Below are 24,879 nucleotides of genomic sequence, written 5' to 3' on the forward strand. Positions count from 1 at the left end.
TTCACCTAGAGGCACATCAGAAGAAAGACCTGGAGATCTGCTTTCAAAAGGTCACTGAAAAACCCTACGAAACCTAGCTCTATTCTGGCACACACGGGGTCATCATGAACTGGAGTGAACTCAACAGCAGCTCTTTTGTCCACTGTATAACCCATTAAATAATGTATTGATTACAGGATTTCTTTCCTGCCCTGTCTCACTTCCTCATTCCAGCACTGGTGCTTCTTGGGACTCCTTCCCAATAAAGCTACCTGCACTCGGATCCTTGAGTCAGAGTCTGTTTCTGGGGGTCCTAGTCTAAGACAGTGATTGGCTTCTTGGAGCTCACTTCTAGTGAAGGAGACAGATAATACACAACAACTTAAATACATAACAACAATAAATACATTTATTGGTATATAATAGAGAGTGACTAGAAAGGAGCTGGGACAGTGAGGCTGGGCCCTGTTCAGCATGTGATATTTGACCTAAAACCTGAAGGATGAGAAGCAGTCAGACTTGGAAAGAGCCTGAAAACAGGGTTGTGAGCAGAGGCAAGAGACATGCAAAGGAGGAACAGAACAGAGGCCACAGTGGCTGTTTCCTAGGAAATGGGTTGTACGGAGGGGCTGGGTAGGTTGAATGAAGCCACTCATGTTATGCAAGGCTCTATAGTGATGACCAAAAAGTTTGGACTAAATGTGGTGAGAAAGCTTTACACAATTTTAGGCAGGCGAATGATGTAATATGATTATATTTGAAAATGAATACTCTGGCAGCTCCATGAGGAGACTGGGGGAGACAGGAATGAAGCAGGAGACAAACTAGAGGTTCTGCAGAAATCTAGGCAAGAGATGATGGAGGGCTGTCAACACCCAGACGGACTGCTGCAGGGAATGTAATTAAACACAAAGGCATAGTACGGCTGCACTTATCTCCTGGTCTCTATAACTATTTCTGCGCATGTCAGTGGTTCTCAGTGTTTGGAGTGAAGAACGCTTTGGAAATCTGATGAAATCTATGGACCTTCCAGAAAAATGTGCATCGTATGACACACAGTTTTGAATTTGTGGTGGGGGGCTGGGAAGTCACAGAATCAGTTAATAACACCTCAACTGCGTGTGCTTTTTCTTTATCTACATGTGTTAACTGTGAGACATCAGTGGTTCAGTGGTAGACTTCTTACCTCCTGCATGGTAGACCCGGGTTTGATTCCTGGCCAAAGCATCTCATGTGCAGCTACCACCTGTCTGTTAAGGGTGGCTTGCATGTTGCTATGATGCTGAACAGGTTTCAGAGGGCGACTAACAGCTTCAGCCACAATGCATATATTTTTCTTCATATTAGTTACAAAGGGTATGCTTGGTGTTACTTTTCTTAGAGGACAATGGAAATAAGTGACATTGGAAGTTCAAGAGAAGCAAAGGGATGAAGCCAAAAGAAGGTTAGTCAGGAGGATACCAATATCCTTTGCTTCACGGTTCCCGGAACCGGTTCCCAGAACCAGTTTAACTCAAAGCAAGCCCCCTTCCTAGGCTGTGGAGATGGGTCTTTCTTGAATAAAGGTTTTATCCTTAAATAAAAGATTAAGTTGAAGTGGAAACTTGGCCCCAAATCATACTGTTCTGTGCCCTGAGGAACTGGAATGAATTTGAAGCAAACTATTACTCACTCCAATTATATATCAGTAGGAAAGGGAGACAATTATGTTGCCAACAAAGCGATCCTTTCTATGCATTTCCCCTTCACTCCAGTGACCAGTAATCTTGGTCTTTGTTTGAAGTAACAGTCTATCAGTTCCTCAGTCAAGCACTTGTTGAGCATCTACCCTGGGCTCTCCACTGTTTGGTCCTTGCCTTTCCTCCAGCAAAGCAACCCAGAGCTTTCTCTGTCATGAATATTTTAGGGAGTGGGTGTGGCTGTAAGAAATTGGAGGTGAAGTACGTTCTGGGAGTGAACCATATTTTCCTACGTGCTTCCGTTACGATGTGAGAGATGCTTTTCTTGGGGGTTGAGGATGGTGAGCGTTCCCTTAAGATATCAAGAAATCACATTTGAAAACAGCAAATTTGAATTTCTCCAGGATTAAAAGGAGAGAAAAGCTGCCTTTGGTCTTAACATACTAAAAATCTAAGTGAATTTTCTGAAACTTAAGAATAAAATCCAGAAACCCCTCTCTTGAGCTCAGAACCCTTCAAACAATGACTTCTGTGTTTCTACAGCTTATCACCCACAGGGAAGATTTGGTTTCTTCCATTTTGCCTCCATTTCTGGCTCCTTTCTCTAAATCTCTTTCTTGTAGCATAAATATCACCCGCGCAGCCCCCTAGGTTTTAGCTGTTTCCTTTGAAAGACGTTTGGAAAGTAATCCTTATTGCCGTTTATTTTATTTAGTTTGAGTTCCATCTTAGAGTTGCTAACGTGTTAATGTGTTATTTGGCTCTGAGTCCTCCCTCGCTGGTCAGGGAAGGTTGAGCTTTCCTCAGAAGGAGATGGATTTAATTAATTAATTAAGTTTATAATTTACGGTCTTTGTCAGTCAAGATTCCAGAAGGAGGGGTTCCTTTAAGCTCACCACAACTAGAAGGAGCCCTTTCTTTTGCTGTGAATAAAGTGTCTCTTATTAGGCAGAAAAGAAAAAAGAATGTTTGGCAGGACTCGACTCCCAGTGGGTGAAACATCACAGGAAATTGAGAAACTGTTTCTTTTTTGGCCTTGTGGGAAAATTTTGCTGGTGAAATTTAACATGAAGCTTTGAAGACTACTGCTTAAATCCATCAAGAAAGAGCTGTTGAGCAAGGAAGGACTTCACAGGGAGAGGTATCAATTTGACCTTTCTATTCCTGGTCTGTTACATTTTCCAAGTACTCTCCAGTGTGGTCAAGAAGACCGTATTCTCTGCTACATAGTGGCTGTGTCACTGTTCAAGAGGACTTAGAAATATTTTAGAGATTTAGGAATAAGTTGGTCAAAAGTTGGCCTCAGTTGAGTGCCCTCCTTTTGCGCCTGCAGAAGAGTGTCGCATCTGTTGAAACAAGAACTTTGTCCTAAGTACAGCACCTAGCTTTGGCCCTCCAGCCAAACTGTGGACTCTAGACCTTGGGCGAACCCAATCTTGGTGTTAGACCTGTTTCCTGGGCTCAAGACCGTCTTGCCAACTTTCCTCTTACGTTTTCTCTGCATGGACATCTTATCTGGGGCTTGTGTCCCAAGCCAATGCTCTCAGTTCGTCCCCTACACCTGCTCCCCTTCTAAGTTCCTTGGAGACTCTATGGGTAGCATCATCTTATACCTCATAGCTCAAACCCCAAACCTCCTTTGTTCCTTCTCCGTATTCTCCTTAACTTGCAATCAGTTATCAAGTTCTGTTGATTCCCCTAAACAGAACTGACAAACATGCCCCCTTATCTTCACCTTCCCACCTCCTCAATACCCAGTTCAGATCACCATTTTCTCATGCCTTCATTTCTCTAAAAGCCTCCTTAACCATTCTCTTGCCCTCGGCCTTTCCCTTGCATAATCCAGTTTCTACCATGTAACCAAAATGATTTTTTCTAAAATTAATCTTGATCATGTTACTTCCTGACCTGAGATACCTTTTTAGTACCTACCCACAATTTTCACAATAAAATCCAAACCCTTAACTAGATCCTTGCTTACCTTTCTAGCTTTTCCCCTTTCCAGCTGTATCAGCTTCTTGACACATGCAACAACACTCTTTAGCTCCCCACTTTAGCCATGACTGATCTACTTAAAAAAGATTCCTTGAGTGGTGCAGTTAACACACTTGGCTGCTAACTGAAAGATTGGAGGTTTGAGTCCACCCCGATGTGTCTTGAAAGAAAGACCTGGAGTTATACTTTGGAAAAGCCAGCAATTGAAATCCGCATCACCATGAGTTGGAATCGACTCAATAGTTTACTGGAACTATTTACATAAGTATTGCTCTTTCTGCTTTTCTCATTGGCCAATTCTAATTTGTTGTCCAAAATTCACAGAACTCTCTCTTGACTTAACCCGCCATACTGAAATAGATGCTTCTCCTCTGAGTTCCCATAGCACCCTGGGTATGCTTCCAGGGTACTTTATCTACAACTGTAAGCTCCTTGAGGACAGGCTCTGCAGCTTATTTTTTATGGTTTCTCTACTATGAATAAATGAAAATGAATGAATACTTACAGTGTTTTTCTATCTGTAAAATTATAATGTTGTAAAATTTGACTACTTTGGCTAAGTGTTTCGGAACATTAGAAAGGCAACTGTGATTGAAAGAAAAAAAAACAAAAACCTGGATTTAGCATGAGAAGGCTGAGTCCCTGCTCCATCACTTACGAATTGTGACCTTTGCTAAGTCTACCAGCCTCTCCGAGTCTCAGTTCTGTGTCAATAAACAAAGGATAATATGTCACTCACAAGGTTTGGCTGAGGACCAAGGGAGAAGAGTCTGGGGGTGGATGGAGGCACTTGGTGAACTGTAATGACTACATAAATTAGAAGGGCTGTTACTCTGTTCACACCTGCAGTTTCCCTTGTTGAACATTTGCAGAACAGCAGCCTTAGAGATGTGGGACATTAATGGGTTCATGGAGCCCTAGTGGCACAGTGGTTAAGCGTTCCAGTGCTAACTAAAAGGTTGGCAGTCCAAATCCACCAAGAGCTCCTTGGAAAGCATATGGGGCAGTTCTACTATGTCCTAGAGGGTCGCTATGAGTCGGAATCAACTCAATGGCATTAATTGTTGTCATCATCATCATCATCAGTGGGTCATGTGGCACAGATGGGAGTGGGAGTGTTTGCCAGGTCTCTCAGTTAGGTAAGGTTATGCAAATGGCAGAATAAAAGTAGGGAGGTGGTTCACCCTTAGCTTTTCCACTGGGTGGGGCCCCAACCTTCCCTCCTATCCGCTCACGCACACACACTGTTGGTGAAAGTGAGACCTGTTATAGTTGGAATGCGATTTGGTAACACGTGTTGAGAACTTTAACCATGGTCATCCCTTTTGACCCAGTATTTTCACTTCTAGGGTTCTTTCTAAGAGAATTACTTACGAAAATAGGAGGAGAAGCACTTATGATGTGCAAAGATGTTCATTGCAGTTGTGTTTATTATAAAGAGTGAAAATAATCTGAAACGTGTGATCAGTGAGCGATTGTGATGGTATTTTCCTTTCATGAGTTCTCTGTAAAATAGAAATAGAAATGCTGAGGTGGATAGATTCGAACTGCCAACCTTTCAGTTATAGCAGAGCAAAAACATTTGTGTAACTCAGGGACCTTTATCTGCCTCAGCTAAGGATTTCTCCCTGTGCAGAATTCACTTTGAACCCAGTGGAAACTACCTAGAAGGGAATAGGCAGGCCCAGAAACAAACATTTCACTGTGGCTTTATTTAATGAAGAGCCTTAAAGGATTTGTCAGATGTTTTCTTATATGTACCTCGGGGAAACTGAGCTCTAAGAGACCCAGAGCTCCAGGGAGCTGCCCACAGCCACCCAGCAAGTCAGTGGTGGGAATCCGTGGTCAGTTAAGATCCCCCTCTCCTTCCTGAATCCCCATCCACCCAAAGCGTCAGATCTCCCATGGGATTTTGTGCTTTTTTCTTTTTTTTTAATTCCTGTCTCAGCTTCAGAAAAGATTGTTTTCTCTTATTATTTTTTTTGCCCACATTGCTGCAGTTCAGGATCACAGTACGTTTGTCAAATGCATTGTGGGTTTTCGTCCCTGCTGTTTTCCAGCTCCTTGATTCAATACGAAGCAATGGTCTTTCCTCCTAGGGTGAAGAGAAACAGTAGGAAAGAAAGCAAGATGCTCCGAGCTGTCCACCCTGGGTTGTGGCCATTTTTCTTGAAGACAGCCTGTTATCTCTTATCTGATTTGAACCTCCACGTTCTCAAGCTCGGAAATAAATCTTGACATAAAAATCCAAGGGTTAGTTTCCAGGTGTTTAAGAGGAAACTTTGGCCCCCAGTAGAGTTTTTCATGGAAGTTCGTTGAGTTATTTCACTAAGGATAGTGCTGACTGCCTCTGGTTTACTCTTGTGGTTCGAAGTTTATTTTATGTTTTGTTGTGGTTTTCAGATTTCTCATGGTTTGGATTTGGGAAAGTTAAATCAAGACAAGGTGTTGGTAAGTAGTTACTCTTTTTTTGGCTAAATCCTGAGTTCATGTTGTTTAATTCAGATGAAACTGCTTAGACCCTGTCTATATCCATTGGCCTTGGATTCATTTTCTGTGTTCCTCGTTTCCGATTTGTTGAAAAAGGAGGCCTAGAAGTTTCCAGAAAAAAGGCATTCCATTTTTTTAATTAAGTTCAGTAAATTGTTTCGCATTTTTGAATTTGACTTGTTACTATCCTAGGGTAAGTGTCAACTGTCCTCCTATTCTAGATTGTGATGAGTCTTTTAAGAGGGTTATAGAACTAGAATGTAAGTCCATTACAATGACACATCCAACGCGTAGTTGGCCGAATATTCATGCCTGAGCAAGTTTGGATCTTAACTTTCTTCCACTGGCCAAGATGCGGTGTAATAGATTTCTGACGTGGTAAATCAGCTCTTCATTTATGACCATTTCACCAACTTTCAAAACAGACTCCCACATCCAGACGCTGTGATTTGTGCCTGATTGCATTCTACTCCTTGCATTCAGACTGTGTGCTGACAACTGAAAAGCAGCCTTTGTAGCTCACCAAGTGAGCGCAGATGATGTCTCTCGTCACTAGGATTGAAATCAGGTGTGATCTCCCAGGACCTCTAATTTGTTCAGTATTTTTTATGGACTCAGAGACAATGAACAAGAATTGCTTAGAAAGCATGAAAAGACAGGCTGTCTTACATCTTTCATATGCTTTGCCAACTTCTGACCATCTGGGCATCTGCTGGTTAGTATTTATTTCTATAGCAAGGTTGGTTAGAGGTGAGATTTCAAAGTCGGGACGTGTATCAGCATCATAGAGTTTCTGGTTCTGAACCACGCACCCCATACTTGTCTATCCATTCTCTACGTACAGTTCTGAACCACCCACCACATACTGGTACATCCCATCCTCTCCATTCATACAAGAAGCCCTGTTTCCTGACATCAGGCCCTTTCTTGTGGGGTAGCCCCTATCAATGTCTGTTCCAACCAACCAGTTGCTGTTGAGTGTACTCTGACTCATGGCAACCCTACATGTGTCAGAGTAGAACCTCTACAAGGTTTTCAATGGCTGATTTTTCAGAAGTAGATCTCCAGGTCTTTCTTCTGAGGTACCTCCAACCTTCCAGGTAGTAGCCGAGCAGGTTAACCATTTGCACCACCCAGGGATGTTTGGATCTGTTCAGGGATCCAGAAACGACAAGCTGGCTGAGCACAGGGGTAGCAGTCTGTGGCAGACTGAGTTAGGAAGGGTCCGAAAGGAGAAAAGCCATCTTGACCTTGAACTATCCCTGTGAATTCCGAGGTAAAGTCTCCAAACCAGCAAAGGGGAAGTGGAGATGTGGAAAAGGTGGAATATCAAGTTCAACCAGCTTGTTTTTCTCCTAGGCAGCTCCCCAGAGGCAAATTTCAGATACTTTGCCAAGCTACCTGAGGGATTGTCCTGCCGGGGCAGTCATAATGGTGCCAGGTTTTAATTAAAGCTTTGTATATGGTGAGGGGCAGAAGGTGACCAACTCTCCCATGGACAGTGGGAGATAGGGGTCTTCCCTCCACCAAACAGTAATTTGCTGTTACCACCTAAATAGTTTTCCAAGCCAGTTTGTGCTGCAGAGGGAAACTTTTTCCTGGAAAGCTTCAAAATATGGTTGCACCCTTTGAGGCTGCAGCAAAGTTTTCCTTCAGAATTATACCTCCAGCTCCAATGCATCTGGGAGGCTTCTCAGGAATACTCACTTCTCTCCCCTTCGAGGGAATACCCCTTTACCAGATGATCTTCACTGATTCTTAGCACAGGGGGATGGGTCTCCGTTAGGCTTAGAAATGTCTGCATATGTACAGGATACCAAGTACCTCTTGATGAAAGAAAAATGCCTCTTTGCTTCAGAGACATAGTGAAATGAAAATGGGCTGAAAATGTTTCCAGGCATAACTCCTATTTGTCAGTTCTGTGATTGGAAGTATCAACCCCATACTCGGCAGGTGTGTACACCCCGGCAATTTAAAACTTTTTATTAATATTATAATGTAGTTTTTCAAGTCCTCTTATGAATTTCTCATAACACACTGGGATGTACCCCTGACTCTTCTTCTGTCTGTCATGTTCGTGTGTCTGCTCGAATGCGTGCACAGACACACAAAGACGCTCCCATGATAGGCACAGACAGGCTGCTGTCAAATTATATAGACATCCATTGTCCCGGCTGAGAGCGTTTCCTCCTTCCCAACTTTCCTGTGCTCTATACTTCATTATATCAAAATGCTCATAGAAAAATGGGCTTAATCCCTGCCACTTTGCCAGCCTTATCAATCTTCTAGGATTTGGAACATTAATAATGTGGGCAACAGCACTCATATTAATATTCTGCTTGATAAATTGTCCAGGTTTATGTGTTGTTCCGATTTATCAACAAAAGCTTTCTGGCAAAGTGAAAAGGGTTTTGAAAAATTACCTCTGGTTCTTTCTACTGCTTCTCTGCGTCAACATTTTCTTCTCTAAACAGTGAACCCAATCACCTGTGATCTGATGCATCAGAGTTGGGGGTTTTAACTGGAGAGGCCAAGGGAGGAAAGGGTTTTGCTTTGAAGGAAGAGCTGAAGCAGAGAATAAGTTCCTTGGTTGAACTCTTCAAGACAGGGTTCAACTGTATAGATGGTTGATGGTTTCAAGACTGAATTCCTCGGAGAATTTCAAGATTGTCTTCTAGGTATCAACATCCTCAAAAATGATGGAATGCTGCTTGATGTTGATAGCCTGACCTGGGCCAGAGGAGGATCAGAGAAGAGAGCAGCTGGATTCTGTGCGTTTCCAATCATTGCAAGGGTCCCAGGAGGAGCTAGCACTCGCTGGCCTTATGGCAGCATGGGGAGTATTTGAAATAACAGCTTTTGGCATTTTGTGGGGAGCGGGTGGAAGGTGCAGTCTTGGAGTCTGCTAAGAAATGTGTGGCTGTGATTGCACCCCACCAGGAGGAGCTCAGGCAGTAGCCTGCTTTAGTCACCTCGCATGAGGGAACAGCTTCCCAGTGGTGGGAAAATTTTAATGACAAGATCCCAAACCTTAGCATAACACATTTCTGTTTTCCAACGCTGGCCAGACCTAGGTTTAAACTCTGGGTGATTTAAGCCTACCAGGAAGCAAATCATAAACCAGAGATGGTGAGGGCTTTAGAGAGCACATGTCTTTGTAGCTCTTCTTGGCAGGAGTTCATCTCTTTACTGACACAGGTGAGCTAGCATCCAATTGGTGGGCTTGCCTTCACTTTGTGTGCACTGTGGCTTCGAAATTGACTGTGTGAGGACTCGTTTGCAGAATGAAGCCGGAGTATATCATTAAAGGCAACTGAAATGCACATCCTCTTGAGAGAATGCGTCTTAAAATTACCTGTAAAAGCACTTGACTGCCTTCTGCGTCATTTGTCTAAGACACAGAGAGCAGGGGAATATCCAATTGATATCACTGCAAACTGTGATGATCCCCATAAAAACAGTTGCCATCAAGGTGATTCTGACTCATGATGATCCCATGTGTGTCAGAATAAAACTGTGCTCCACGGGGTTTTCAGTGGCTGATTTTTCAGAAGTAAATTTCCAGGCCTTTCTTCTGAGGTGCCTCTGGGTGGACTTGAATGAATCTCCAACCTTTCAGTTAATGGTGGAGATTGTTAACCGTTTGCACCACCCAGGGACTCCATAGTTCCCATATGAAGGGAGAAATGGATCTTGGGGATTGAGAGAAGGGCAACCATTATATTTCTTCGTTGCTTCAAAAATGTATGACACGACAATTTTGTTTTTAGAATTGATGAAGTGTGAGCGTAAAGGTAGGGTATGGAAGAAGGTGCCGAAACATGTATCCTCACGGGTTGGAAGAAAACCCATTCCTTTGCCCAGAAACTAGAAATTCAGACTTTGTCTTTCCTAGTATGCATTTGGCTTGCCTGGGATTTTGGTTCTGCCTGCTCACCGTCTCTCCTTTGTCTTTCCCTCTTTGTCCTTTCTCTCTCTGTCTTCCTCTTGGCTTCTTCAGTGCCTGTGGACAGGGGTCTGCTTCAGTGGGACCTTGGATCCATTCACTACACTTCAGAAATGTGTGTGAGATCTATTTAGGGAGCTTTATCTACCTCCCATGTATGGAGTGCCTACCATGAGCTGTCAAGATCTTAACTGTCTTGAGACATCACATAAATCTTTATTTTTTGGGTCCATGTTTGGTTGCAAACAGTATGAGTTTAGTGTTTAATGGATGAACTGTTTAGATGAGACACAGTAAACCATTTGTATAGGCATGTACATTCTGAGAATCTGAACTAGAAAGTTTAAGCGCTGTATGAAAAACAGTATGGTTATTACTTTAGTATAAAGACATCCATGTAGCAATCCTGCAGGTGACAGTACAGCTACCTGCTGAAGGCAAAGCAGGTAATTTTGCCATTGGATTGAGTTTTCATTCCACTATTGTTATGAAAATACTTTGTAGGCGAAAGTGATGTAGCTACTCAGAGAACATAGAGTAAGAGGGACATAGTAATGAGATAGTCCAGTGAACTATACCTGGTAATAATTCATACTCAAAAAGCAGGTTCAAATTGGTAATACATTTTAATATCAGTAGCCTCATTTCCATCTCATAAAATAACAAGCAGACATTATTTTGCACATTTTACAACAAAAGTGGATGTAGAAGTCCAAAGAACGTAAGTGTGTTGTCCGAGGAGTGGGGAAAATAACTCAGGTCTTCAGATTTCTAGTACATCTCTCAGTATGTGTGAAACAGGAATCCTGGGGTCATGCTGTGAGTTTCAATGACAGAGTGTTCTAAAGGCATTCAGAGAGCAGAGAGGAAGGCTGGATATAACATTACAGGAGAAGGATGTAGACAAACCCCTAATACATTGCTGGTGGGAATATAAAACGATGCAGCCCTTTGGAAAACAATTGGCAGGTCCTCAACATATTATATGTAGAGCTACCATATGCCCCAGGAATTCCACTCAGGAGAAATGAAAATTTCATGTCTACACAAAAATTTGTACACAAATGTTCCTAGCCTGTACCCATTGTCATCGAGTCAATCCCGACTCATAGCAACCCTGTAGGACAGAGGAGACCTGCCCCATAGAGTTTCCAAGGCTGAAATCCTTTCAAGGAAGCAGACTGCCTATCTTTCTTGCAGAGAGGCTGATGGGTTTGAACCACCAACGTCTTAGTTAGCAGCCTACAACTTTAACCACTGTACCACCAGGGCTCCTATCTTCCTAGCAGTACTATTCATAATAGCCAAAAAGTGGACAGAGCCCAAATGCTCATTAACTGATGAACAGAGAAACAAAAGGTGGTACAGGCAGTCTCCGACTTAGGAAGTACTTGAGTTAAGACAAACCACACTTAGGACTGTGTTTTTTCCATACATCTCCATCTTATTGTTGGCAATATGTACTACATATTTTTTTTTTATAATATTGCATCACATAATTTGCTGATGTTATCATTCTCATATGTCCACTTGCAGATGTTCAATGTTATGATTTATAAAGACACTGATAATAAAAGACAATAATAATGAAACTAAAAAAAAGAAAAAAATGAGGTATTTGACTTACGTCAGAACCAACTTATGACAGAGCGGTTGGAATGGAACCCCGTTGTAAGTCAGGGACTACCTGTATATTCATACAATGAAAAATTATTTGGCAATGTAAAGAAATAAAATACTTACACGTTATTACATGGATGAACCTTGAAAGCATTAGACTAAGTGAAAGAAGCCAGTCACAAAAGACCACATAGTGCATGATTCCATTAATATGAAATGTCCAAAGAAACAAATGCATAGAGGCAGAACATAGATCATGAGTGCTTAGGACTAGGGGTGGGGAAAGGGAAGTGACTGCTAATTGGGGTGAGGAAAATGTTCTAAACCTAGATTGAGGTGGTTTTTGCACAACTCTGAATATACCAAAACCCATCAGGTGGGTGAATTTTATATGTGTGAATTATAGCTCAATAAAAGTGTCTAAAAATTACAGGAGAATATGTATTTTTTCCAACTCCAGGCCCAGCTTCAGTTATTAGCAATGATGATGACTCTGCCAGCCCACTCCACCACATCTCCAATGGGAGTAACACTCCATCTTCTTCAGAGGGCGGCCCTGACGCCGTCATTATTGGAATGACCAAGATCCCAGTCATTGAAAATCCCCAGTACTTTGGCATCACCAACAGTCAGCTCAAGCCAGACACATGTAAGTACAGCTAAGTTTATACTTATTGGCCTGTTTGCTGCATAGCTGTATCAACCAATGTGTTTATCAGAGTCCCTGATAAGCATGACTGGAAAGGGGGTGAAATGTCTGAGGATTCTTGGGACTTTTGGCCCAAGGAGTAGATCCTTTAGTTTGTTGCTTATAGAATTCTCAGGGCATGTTGCCTGCTGGGATTGGAACTGTGGGTAGATACTGACTTCTCCTGAGGTCCATTTTCCAAAACCATTTGTCAACATGAAGTTGGAGTCAACGCTTGCTTATCTTGAAAAAGAGACAGAAACCAGAAATATCGGTAGAATGCACATAGAGCAGTGATAGAAGACAACTTAAATTTGGCTTGTTGAAAGTAATAAAATATGCATGATAGATAGAAGGTGATCTGTTGTACACAGGCAGTATCAGGTTGGGGTAGTTCAGTTGTCTTTGTTCAGTTCGAGTTCCCAGCATGAGACCTTGTGTTGACGCCACAATGACAAAGAGACATGGTAACAGGTGACGTGCATGTTAAGTGGGCTGGCATAATTTGCAGAAACAAATTAACCCTCTCACTTCTGTTGGGAATCACTGATTTTAGAAGCTTGGGATTTTTCTCTGAGCCTTTTTAATCTGTCTTTTGAGCCACTGCTCAAATATTAAAAATGGAGCACAGCTTCAACAAGAAATAAAATCACAATGGATGAACAAGCTGATGCCATTGAAACTCCATGACTTTCCTGACATGTGAAAAAGGGCCCTGAGGGATAGCACAGAAGGTGGCCCAGATGGCAGGGGTCCCTGGCACTGATGAGTATCTTCTACCTATTTGCATGTTCTTACCCAGACATAAATACTGTGTTCCGGACCCATTTCAGGGATTTTGTAGGACTACTGCAAGGCTAGATTGTTGGGGACTGACTTTCCGTTGAGAACTCCCATGGGATAAGGGACTCAGCAATGAGTATAGGATCTGTTCATATATTAAGAAACACCTGCGATTCCCACCTATTTGTTCAAATTTACCCCAAAATATGTTTAAGGGTGGATTTGAGCTTAGTAGGAAAAAATTCACTGTCGTCAAGTTGATTCCAACTCACAGTGACTCTATAGGACAGAGCGGAACTGCCCCATAAAGTTTCCAAGGCTATAATCCTCACAGAAGCAGACTGCCACATCAGCAGAACGGCTGGTGGGCTCAAACCACTGACCTTTCAGTTAGCAGACAAGCACTTAACCATTGCACCAACATGGCTCCTTTTTAATATGAAAAACAGTATTAAAGATTGTAACGTGTGAGACAGGATCCCACATAGCTTTCAGGTGAATACGTAATATGAGATAAATAACATGTGAAGAATAATGAGCTTCTTGAAGTAAAAGGTCTTATTTGAAATCAAGCTATTGCTGATCCTAATATTGTCTTTATGATGTGAATGAGATGAGTGGAGTCATTGCTTAAATTGTGCATCCTTTGATGAGGTAAGCATCCTCCAGAATTCTTTGAAATGCCTTGTATGCATTGGATAACAGGTGAACATTAAATAAGGCAAAATAGAACACCGTGTTGGGGACTCTGTCATTATTTTAATTACTCTCACTAGGAGCAGGATACTTTGATACCTTGTCACTGGTACTTTTGGGCCATATGATGTACTTTTAGTAAGACTGAGACTTGTTTTCCTTTGTGGATGGAGGAAAAATAAAGCTGAATAATCAAGTAGACATCATCAGCCCAATATGACCAATGAGAGAAAACAAACAAATGAGTAAGAAAGCGAATTAAACAAAAACCGAATGAGATTCTTTAGAAGAAGTGGGATAGATGGCTGTTGAGTCTGGTTTTATTTGGGAGTGCTTTCTTCCATTAAAAATCCTAAAAGAGAGTTTCCAAAAGTTGTCTCCTCAATCTAGAGTCCACAGAGATTTTTGCCAAGGTCTTGGATTAGACATTTAGAGTATTTTTGGAGGAGCCTTGGCTTTGTGCCAACCTGCTTGGAAAGAATGGAAGAGAGTGGAGAAGACTCAGAGCCTGCCCTGAATCTCTGGCCTCTACGCAAGGGCTCCAAACCATCATTTCAAAATTTGGCCGTTCTTTTTTCTTTCCCTATAAAGTCTGGCTGGGCCCTTCACGCAATCATCCTTACGTGGCTCCGGCTCCGTGTGCTCAGTCATATGGAGAAATTCCACACCATGCGATATTTTCTTTCTCCCAGGCATCAAACCCTATACTCTTTCGCAATTGTAAGAACACTTAAAGTCACACACCTTCCGTGAATCTTAAAGAAATGGGAGTGAAGCAGCAATTTACTTCTCTCCTTTTTATCCTTTCTTAAATGTCATTCTTTGTCCCACAATTTTTTTTCCTTTATCTTCAATGTCTCTGTTGCCTTCTGTTCAGTAGTATGACCACTCTTGTATGTGTGTTTCTACAGTCTTGTTTAAGTTAGATTGTAAGCTCCTAGAGGGCAAGGACTGTATCTGTTGAACTATTTCTCCATAGTGTGGGGTGTGAGGTACCTTGGATGTTAGCCAGATGCCAACCAAATGTGGTTCTATATTCCTGAAATATTAATCACCACCAGACTTGCAAGAAGTAAAGATGAGTCATAGAAGTTTTCATTTGCTTTTTTCCTATCAAACTTGCCAACATATGAGTTTATTTACTAAACATATTTTGGACAATGGGTTAGCCAATTTAAACAGCATTTAGATAAAAATTTCAACAGAAATACATTTAAAACAACAAATCCTTTATTTCAACATCCTGGTTGTAGTCATCCAGAAATTAAAATATTTCAGAATATATAGGCCTGTTGTGTAGGCCCATGTAAGTCTGGGAGCTTAGCTTTCAGGTAAGGAATTCCCATTGAATATTTTTATGAAATAACAAAAGGAGTGTTCTTGCAAGAAGTTCGGTAGGTTACATCTGAGAAATAAATGTAAGAAGATCTCAGAGAGAGTTTAGAGCTTCTCCTACTTGCTTAAAGCAAAATATCACATGCACACTACACGCCATTCTTCTGGATACATCAGAGGCTTGAGCCATGGACTAGTATCTCCACTTCTATCTCCTGAAGCTGCATGCTGTCCAAAGATGTTAGCTTCAGAAAATATGTGCAATTGTACAAAAAGTGGTCCCAGTCTCATTTCACTGAACTGTACGAATCTAATATATAAAGTTCAATTCAATAAATATTTACTGATTACCTACAGTATTCCTACAATTTGAGGAACAGAAGATTAATTGATGATGAATCTTGTTGGGGAGGCCGACAGACATATCACTATATACTCACAAAACAATGGTATAGGTACTCTGAAAGGATAGACAAAAGCAAGGATCCTAAACCTTGTTTATCTTCAGGGCTCAGTGGGTCAAGATATAAAAAGGGCTGGATCAGAAAAACAATACGGAGAGTGAAGGCCATGCTGGAAAGTGGACCTGGTATTATTATGTGAATTCCCCAAGTTTTAAAACTTTGGGTGGGATAAATAAAAAACATCAGCTTGAGTCAGGTTTGATCCATAGACTTCATCTCCTTGTGATCCCCGACTTAGACCTTACAGGTCATTTAATGTAAATACCTTGTTTTATGGACAGGGCTCAGAGGTGGGTAGTCCAAAGTGATGGAGCCTCGATAATCGCACAGCTTTGCTTTAAAAACAAAATAACAAACAAAACAACCCCCAAACCACCATCAAATCAGAGTTCTTTAAATGATGCGCAAGAAGGGGAGCTAAATGAGGGACGATGATAAATTTTGTCCTCTGAAGCATTTCTCACCATCAGAAACTAAGTGAGACTTTCATAGACAAAGTCCTTAGGTGGTTTGCAGGGTTTTAGAGCAATCTGATCAAGGTTGAATTGCTCCCGAGCACTTTCCAATAGCAAGTTTGTCTACTTTATTGCAGGGCCCAGAGGTTCCCCCAAGACCGCCTGATAATAATTTGGTATTTGGAGGCTCCTGTGTCACTGCAGGAACTAAAGGAGGCTAAACCCATGCCTGATGGAGAAGAGTTCTATGGTTATCTGCAAATTCTGGCCCGACAACATCTTGACGTCACTCCTTAGCTTCCATAACCTAGCCAAGCAAGAAGTTGCCTTCCAAAGACAAAGCTGTGCGCTCTAATGACTAACCCCTCCAAGTGCCATGCCACTTTAACTATAGACCCATCTCCTCGATCAATCAGGATGGCAAGATGGAGCTGATGACTCAGCAACATCCAATCTGGAGTTGGTCTTTAATTCAACTAGTCTGTTTAGACGTGTCTGAAAAACCACGCCATCTGACATCTCGGGGTGGTTTCCCAGTAGGATTTACAAACATGGTTCAAGGGCAGCTGTGCTGCAATCATTTCCTTGACTGCTGAGAAAGTTTCTGGCAGGGTCCGATGGAAACATACCTTCTGGGTTGAAATAAAGAACAAAACTAACCAGCAAAACACCCGGACCATCAATTTTGGGTCCTCTTGAATGGTGGGAATGTGTTATATCTTCTTCTGCAGGAAAGCAAATGCCATAGACTTAACGTTGTCCGTAAGATTGTGTCTTTCCTGGAGCAGCCTTGTAAATTAGCTAGAGTCCTAGAGCTAGGGCCTGAATTAGAGTTGTCTCTGAATACGTACCTGTGTATGTTCACCCTTTTGCAGCATGCCCTCCATGTGTACCTAGGGCTAGTGATTCCTTGTGGCAGATACATACAAAGAATTCTAACTCATTTCCACTTTGACTCCATTTCCAATGAGATGGGTATTTAGGGAATTCCTTCAGAATGTGCCATACTTCTCCAGGTATTATAGTTCACGTGTATGTTTGTCTCTGTGTATGTATGTGTGTGTGTTTTCTCATAGATCCCATGTGTTTACTAGGCAATTAGGTAGATAACCACAGATTCATAGACCAGCTAGAGCTAAGAAAATAAGATGTTATAAAGGGAGGGAGTATTTTAGTAGTAGTTGAATATATCACACAGGGCCCTGATCTTGCTTCCTTCAACTACCACATCCACATTGTCATTGTACAACCAACAAGGGGAGGGAACGAAGGTGATATTTTTCATAGAACTGCAGAGATTTTTGAACATATTCGCAACATTATTTTGAGTCCACATTAGCAAAAATTCTGAATTGCATCCAGGATCCAGGGGTGCATTAGAGAAAAGATGAGGGCCTGGAGAGTTACCCGAGGTTATGTTCAAGCTTAAGTGCAATTGTATGGCTATGGTGTATGTTGATGGTCAGGAATGAGATTTATAAATAGGTAGAAATTATTGCCTTAGCACTTTCCTCTCTCCTTTGCCAATTAATTGGTCTTTCAAAAGTATACTTTGTTCTAAACATTTAATAGGCCAACTAATAGCTGTTTTGGAAACTGTATCCCTTTGGTCTGCACTTTAGAAATAAGCAAAGCCAATTCTGCCCAGCGTGAGCGTTAGGACAGAGAGAATACAGATATTTTAGGACACTTAGCTATCGCTTTACGGCACACTGGGTTGATGACTTGTCCTGTGGGGATCCTCATGGCACGTTGCTGGCATTCTGCAGGTACTTGTCCAATTCTTTCTCCTTTTGGTGCCATAGTCTCCCATCTTGAGCTACAACAGTATGATATTATATTCCCTTTTTATCTCCAGAGGAGATGGTAGGAAGCTATCAAATAATGCTTTAAAAAGCAACTTGAGTTTCTCAGAAGAAAGGAAGTGAATACATGCTGCATAATTACATTTAAAATGTAAGTCATGTTACAAACTTCACTGAGATGAAGATTTGCTAAAAAAAACCATCTTCAAGTATATTCACAACTATGAAAAATAAGAGAAATTATTTTATTAGCATTTGATCACTGGGTGTTACTACTTGTTATCAAAAAGAAATACCACCTGATTACAGGATACATGGCATCCCTGGGTTGTGCAAATGGTTAATGTGCTTGGCTGCTAACCAAAAGGTTGAAGTTTCAAATCTACCCAGAGGTGCCTCAGAAGAAAAGCCTGGTGATTTACTTCAGAAAAATCAGCCATGAAAACCCTGTGGAGCACAGTTCTACTCTGACATGCGAGGGTTGCCGTGAGTCAACATCGACTTGATGACAACTAGTTTTTATAGAATATATAGACTGCTGGAGAAAATACTCCAGCCCTACACTTGACAGCTGAAAAGGAAATTGGCTGTGAATTTAGGATGGGGAGCCAATCGAAGTGATGGACTGAAGACTGTTTGTACTTCCATATCATCAGCCACATCAGCCATCCAAGATGGAATTATGACGTCACATGCTTCAGACATTTCAGTAAATTTCACCAAATCGTCGGTGATGTGCTGGGAGCACCCGAGCAGATGCAGGATCCTACTGCGTTTGTTCTAGACATTTCCCAAGGCCCACCCCAACTGGAGAGTGTTCAGCAGTCTCCAATTAATCCAGTCGAGCTGCACCTCCATTCTGGCTTTGGGTTGACCACTCTTGCATGTGCTGGCAGATTGTGGACCAGGACCAGCTCAACAAACACAAAGGCAGAGGAACTTCTCATGCTGCTAAGGAGCTCCTGCTACCCAGATGCTTTGAACAATTGGGTGCTCCCTGTGATTAGGTAGAGTTGGCAACATTGGAGCTTTTCTTAGATGTGATGCTCAATTCTTTAAGGCAGCTATTCTAACACAGTGTAGATTTTCTCCCTAGACATGCAGATTTTCTGTGTCTTTACTGTTCTGGCAGCTCAAGCTGGTAGCCCGTCACGGCTGAGCCTCTTCTTAGGTTACTCATCATGCCAGCTCCCCTCAGTGAGGCATACCCGTGCAGCCCTTCATGCTCACTGAATGTTGTAGAGCTCTTGTTTTTGCTTTCCTTTTTCTTCTTCTTGTTGTTAACTGCCTTTGATTAGGTCCCTAATTCATGTAGACTCCATGTCCAATAGAATGAAATGCCGCCCAATCCTGTGCCATCCCCATGACTGGTTGCAGATCAGGCTTTTGTGATCCATGAGGTTTTCGTTGGCTGATTTTCGGAAATAGATCTCCAGGCTTTTCTTCCTACTCCATCTGAGTCTGGACGCTCCACTGAAACCTGGTCAGCTTCATAGCAACACATGAGCTTCCACAGACAGATAGGTGGTGGCCATGCATGAGGCACATTGGCTGGGAATCGAACCTGGGTCTTCTGCATGGAAGATGAGAAGTCTACCACTGAACTACCACTACCGCCTCTTTTTTCTTATTAGTTGTTAATGCTCTTTGAAGGCAGATAAGGAGAACTTGCTCTAGACCATGGACAGAAAAGAACTGAGGTGAAACTACTTAGTTTAACCTGGTAGCCATGTGTGAGGGCAATCGTGCTCCACAGGCTCAGCCCCTAAACGGAGTGGAGCTGCCTCTGAGGAATGGGACAGTGGCCCAAAAGGGCAACGGAATGTTGCTCATCTGGGTTTGCTTCCTCTTGGTGAGAGAATGCTTCTGCTGGTGGTGAATGCTTGACTTCCCTCAGGGAGGGGATAATCAAGAAGGCAATACATGTGGCCCAAAGGAAATAGTCGTGTCAGCATTAGGATGGCCAACTGTCCGGGTTTGCCTAGGACCGAGGAGGTTCCCAAGATGCAGAACATTCCCTTTTCAAACCAGGCCAGCCCTGGTCAAACGACAATCAGTTGCTCTCCCTTGGTGGTACAAACCTGATGATTTTTGCTTGCAAGGCAGAATTAAGTCTTACTTAACCCAAAATGCCTTCAGGAAAAAAAAAAAAAAGAAGATAAACCTGTTGCTGTCGAGTAGATTCCCACTCATAGTGACCCAACAGGACAGAGTTGAACTGTCCCACAGAAGCGGTTGGTAGATTTGAACTGCCAACATTTTGGTTAGCAGCCAAGCTCTTAACCACTGTACAGCCAGAGCTCCAAAATGCCTTCAGGTGCCTTAAAATGAGACATTTAAAACAAACAAACAAAAAAATAGGTTATTGTAGAGAATTTGGAAAACATAAGCGACAAAGACGAAAGAAAAGATTATCCTGTAATTCCACCAGCTGGAGATAATTACTGATACTCTTATTTGGATATATGACCTGCCATTCTTTTGTGAATGGATCTCTTATGCTAGAAAGTCTATCTGTTTGTGCCCTTGTCTTTGTTTCTATTGGGCCTTATTCATACTACTATAGTAATGGTTCGCCTTTGGTGGATTGTGCCCAAACTTCTGTAGGAAACACGTTTGGTATATTATCGTCAGCTGCATATTTGCTTGGTGGTGTGCAGGGCTTAAGACAGAGCTGGGGGACTGGATATGGTTAGCCATCCCCTGTCCAGTCCGTGAGGATCTTAAGCTCCAGAGAAGCTCAGCTGTCATGTGATGAGTGTTACTGAGGAGACGAGGCCAGTATTGTGGGCTAGAAAGACTCAGGAAGTAAGAGGCTCCCTTTTTCTGTCATGGCAGGCTGAGAGCTCTAGTGTAGGGCCAACACTCCAGATGACTCCAAATGTATGTAGCTTGTTGCTCACCTGAAGCAGATAGAGATGATCGGTTCTTATCTCCTAGTGCTTCATCCTAGCTAGACAGCTCCTTTCAGGTTGCTGGTATGCTGGATTTAGGGCCAGGCTAGTTACATTTGGGAGCCCTGATGGAGTAGTGGTTAAGAGCTCGGCTGCTAACCAAATGGTCAGCAGTTCAAATCCACCAGCTGCTCCTTTGAAACCCTATGGGACAGTTCTACTCTGTCCCATAGGGTCACTATGAGTTGGAATTGACTCAACGGCAATGGGTTTTAGTTACATTCGATACATTTCCCAATATTTAGGAGTGCTTTTTCGCACCCAGGATCCCTGGGCTGTGGAAGTGTCCCTGATGAGCTGGAGCTTCCTTTGCGCATTCAGCCTTACCTAAACTTGGTGTAGTCAGCTTTCTAGAGACCTCCTAGATTTTTCATCATAAAAGGCTTCCTCTCCTGATGTCTCAGGCATCTAGACCTAGACCGGGGACCTGGCAAGGGGACTTCTAGCATTGTATGACATACAATAGTATGTCAGTGTTGGTATTTTGCACAGTAATGTTAAGATCTGCAGATTATAAAAACAAGTCCAGAACAACAACAACAAAAAAAAGCCCACAGACCAGTTGATTCTGACTCCTGGCAATCCCATGTGTTACAGAGTAGAACTGCTCCATAGGGCTTTCTCAGCTGTAATCTTAATAGAAGCAGATTTCCAGGACTCTTTTTCTGCAGCACCTTTAGGTTAGTAGTTGAGTGCAAACCCTTTGCACCATCTGTAATTTGTAAAAGATTCAAGTGGTGTGATTTTGAACCAAAGAGGGAGGGAAATTTTAGAAAGAAAACAATAATCTAATGTCTAGTTTCTATATTATTCTCATTAGTTACTGTCTGTGCTATGAATATGGGTAGATAGCAACATTTTTTATATCCGTTGCTATTATTTAGCATATCTCTTTAACCATGCCATTGACCTTCTGGGTGCATTAGAGTGGAACACAAGCTCATTATCAGATAATGATGGCATTTAGACTGAGTGCCATATTCCTAATGTTCCAATAAAGTGGTTGATATAGAAGGGACAGGCTAAAATCCTACATGATCCAATTATATCAAAAGAGCAATTCTCCACTTCAGGGAATATCTTCACTAGAGGAGATGACATGATATGTCTGCTTATAAAGTAAGCAAGGAAGGCACCACTGACCAACCATCTGAGTTGTTTTTCTACAGAAATTATGGATTTCAGATCCATTTATATTTTGAAGCCCAATATTCTACCCCGCACCTGCCAAAAAAAGTTTACTTTTGCAGGTAAGTTGACCTGCAGTCTGGTTTTAAGGAACAGAGGGACACTTTACTAGTCTACCCAGGGACAGAACTTATATTCTTACCTTCTATTAATACAGCAGGATCCCTGGTAGCCCAGTGGTTAAGAGCTTGGCTGCTAACCAAAAGGTTGGCAGTTTGAATCCACCAGCTGCTCCTTGGAAATGATATGGGGCAGTTCTGTCCTGTCCTATAGGTTCACTATGAGTCGAAATGAACTTGATGACAATCGGTTTTTTTTTGTGGGGGGGGGCTGTTAATAGAGTAGGGGCCCTTGGCTACTAATCAAAGTGTTCAAACCCACCAGCTGCTCTGCAGGAGAAGGATGTGGCAGTCTGCTTCCATAATGATTTACAGCTTTGGAAACCCTGTGAGTTAGTTCTACTCTGTCCAATAGGTTCACTAACTATGAGTTGAAATCTCCTTAATGGCAACTTTTTTTTTTTTTTTTTTGAAATGGAGTACTCAGCCAGCAGAACTAACTGCTGAGACATTCTTTCTATGCTGGGCTCAGTTTCCCTGGCCCATAAGTACAGTATTCATTCCTTTGCCTGTTTTGCTCCATCCATTACTCTGTATACTGGAGTTTCGCTATCATGATGCTAATGAAGATTGCATTTCTTCCTAGTTCCATTAATGCCATTTCCTGATATCCGTGGGAACAATTATGAATATCTATAGCTGTTTAAGCGTTGTATAGAGAGGGTTGTCTTTTCTTTCTCAAGAGCCAAATTCTCTGTCTGAAGGTGCAATTTTGGGTGCCCCTCTCCTTTTTAAGAGCCTTTGCTTTGAGGTAATGAAAAAATTCTTCTATTTAAATGCAGGGTTTGGTTTTCTTTGACTCCTACTTAAATGTTTATCAACATTGGCTTGGATAACATTAATTTTATGAGTAAGATATTGATGATGGGTACCCGTTACTTTTGAGTTAATTCCGACTCATAGTGACCCTATAAGACAGACTAGAACTGCCCCATAGGGTTTCCGAGGAGTACCTAGTTGATTCGAACTGCTGACCTTTTGGTCAGCAGCTGTAGCTCTTAACCACTACACCACCAGGATTTCCTGATGGTGGGTAGCTATGTCTTAAACCAAGAAAAAAAAAAAAAAATCTGTTACTGCAGAGTTGATTCCCACCCATAGTGACCCTATAGGACCCAAGGCATTATGGAAGGCTCTATGGAGGCAGACTGCCACATCTTTCTCCCTTGGAATGGCTGGTGGGTTTAGACTGCCAACCTTTTATTAGCATCAGATTTCTGAAATCCTGAGCAATGGAGAAGATGACCATGGCCAAGTAGCAAAAGGAATAAGACTGTCACTCACATCCTCAGGTTTTTGCTTTGGACTTTTACGTATACTCTGCTGTTCCCTACAAATGATATCCCAAGTTTTTAATTAAAGCGAATCTTAGCCAGATTTGGGTCTCATTGCTGGCATGTCAGCACAGTTCTTGGTGTTAAAATCCCAGAGCTCCTCTCTTTTTTTCTTTGAGAAGGTCCACGTTATTGAGGATCTTTGCCCCTTCTCCTGTCCAGCATGGGAAAGGGCTTCCGTGTGTGGGCAGGGCTCTGGAGGGGTTCAGTTGGGCTGGGGGCTTGATTCATATGGTCCCCATATCCTCTGCCTCCTTTTGGAGAAAGGGGACTTTGTGTGGGTACATATGGGTTGATGATTCCTAAGGCTGTTCTGCTAATGGGTCCAGCCTCTGGGCGTTGGCTGTGATTCTCCCTCTGAGATCTCCCTGCTTCCCTGCTGGGTATTGAGCCTCTTCCTGCCTGGGTTCCCCCCGCCCCCTCCCTGGGTGCCTTGTAGGGCTGGTCTCAGCACTTCAGCTCTCAGTTTCTGTGCCACTTTCTGCTGAGGTGGGATGGGGCGGGGGTCTGTGGATGGCAAAGAGGTTGCTGAACTTGATTTCTATCTCTCATATTGATGCAAGAGAGTGGACGTAAAGCATGACTTGGTTTCTATGTTCAAAAACTCAAGGGGTTGCCTGTACATATGTGCGACTAATCAATAGAGCTTGGAATTCTTTATTATATTGACATTTTCATGAAAATGAGATCTGTTGTATTGGAATTTGTGATGTAGTTGATCATTCAGAGCCAAACAAGTATACTAATAAAGACAAGAGTGTCAGATCTGTGGTCTTGCCTACTTTTGTCACCTATGAATAATTGTTCTTACGTAGACTTAACAACATAATTCAGTGTTGGGATTCCTAAAAGCGCTACATATAGCCCCTGTAGAAGCTGTCACCATTTGCTATCATTTAGCTCCCAAGCAGCACCTCTAGGCTTTCTCCTTTCTCCTAGCTTGGACTTCACTCAGGCAGGCGCAAGACAGGGATAAGGCTACTGAGCGCGCTCCTCCAGGCCCAAATCTAAGGGGACACCAAAAAATCTCAGTAATCAGGGTAGATAATATTTTAATCCAATATTTACAAAAAAAATAAAAATTAAAAACAATGCAAACAAATCTATGAGGAAAATATCAAAATTTTAAATGAAAGTGGATCTGTAGGGTCAGGGTTAGGGTGAGGCGAATGAGGTGATTTGTTCAAGTGCAGGTTCAGACCTTGTCTTTACTTAAAATTATTTTTTTTAACTTTTTATTTTGTTTTAGATGAAGGTTTACAGAACAAACTAGTTTCTCATTTAACAGTCAGTACACACATTGTTCTATGACATTGGCTAACAACTCCACGACATGTCAAAACTCTCCT

At 42.2% G+C, this 24,879-nt stretch overlaps 1 protein-coding gene across 7 annotated transcripts in view; it reads left to right on the forward strand.

The window, feature by feature from the left end:
• The window catches only part of NTRK2 (neurotrophic receptor tyrosine kinase 2), a 447,441-nt gene that overhangs the window by 222,370 nt on the left and 200,192 nt on the right, over positions 1 to 24,879 (forward strand). For 4 of the 7 annotated variants that reach the window (XM_049895347.1, XM_049895351.1, XM_049895349.1 and 1 more), the window contains 2 exons: positions 6,057 to 6,104; positions 12,170 to 12,358. In XM_049895347.1, coding sequence (XP_049751304.1) covers positions 6,057 to 6,104; positions 12,170 to 12,358 — 237 coding nt within the window. Of the gene's footprint in view, positions 1 to 6,056; positions 6,105 to 12,169; positions 12,359 to 16,267; positions 16,789 to 24,879 lie in introns of those variants that run through there. The other 3 variants (XM_049895352.1, XM_049895354.1, XM_049895350.1) reach the window with 3 other exon arrangements.

Source organism: Elephas maximus, chromosome 9, assembly GCF_024166365.1.
Source record: "Elephas maximus indicus isolate mEleMax1 chromosome 9, mEleMax1 primary haplotype, whole genome shotgun sequence".
Classification (NCBI taxonomy): Eukaryota; Metazoa; Chordata; class Mammalia; order Proboscidea; family Elephantidae; genus Elephas; species Elephas maximus.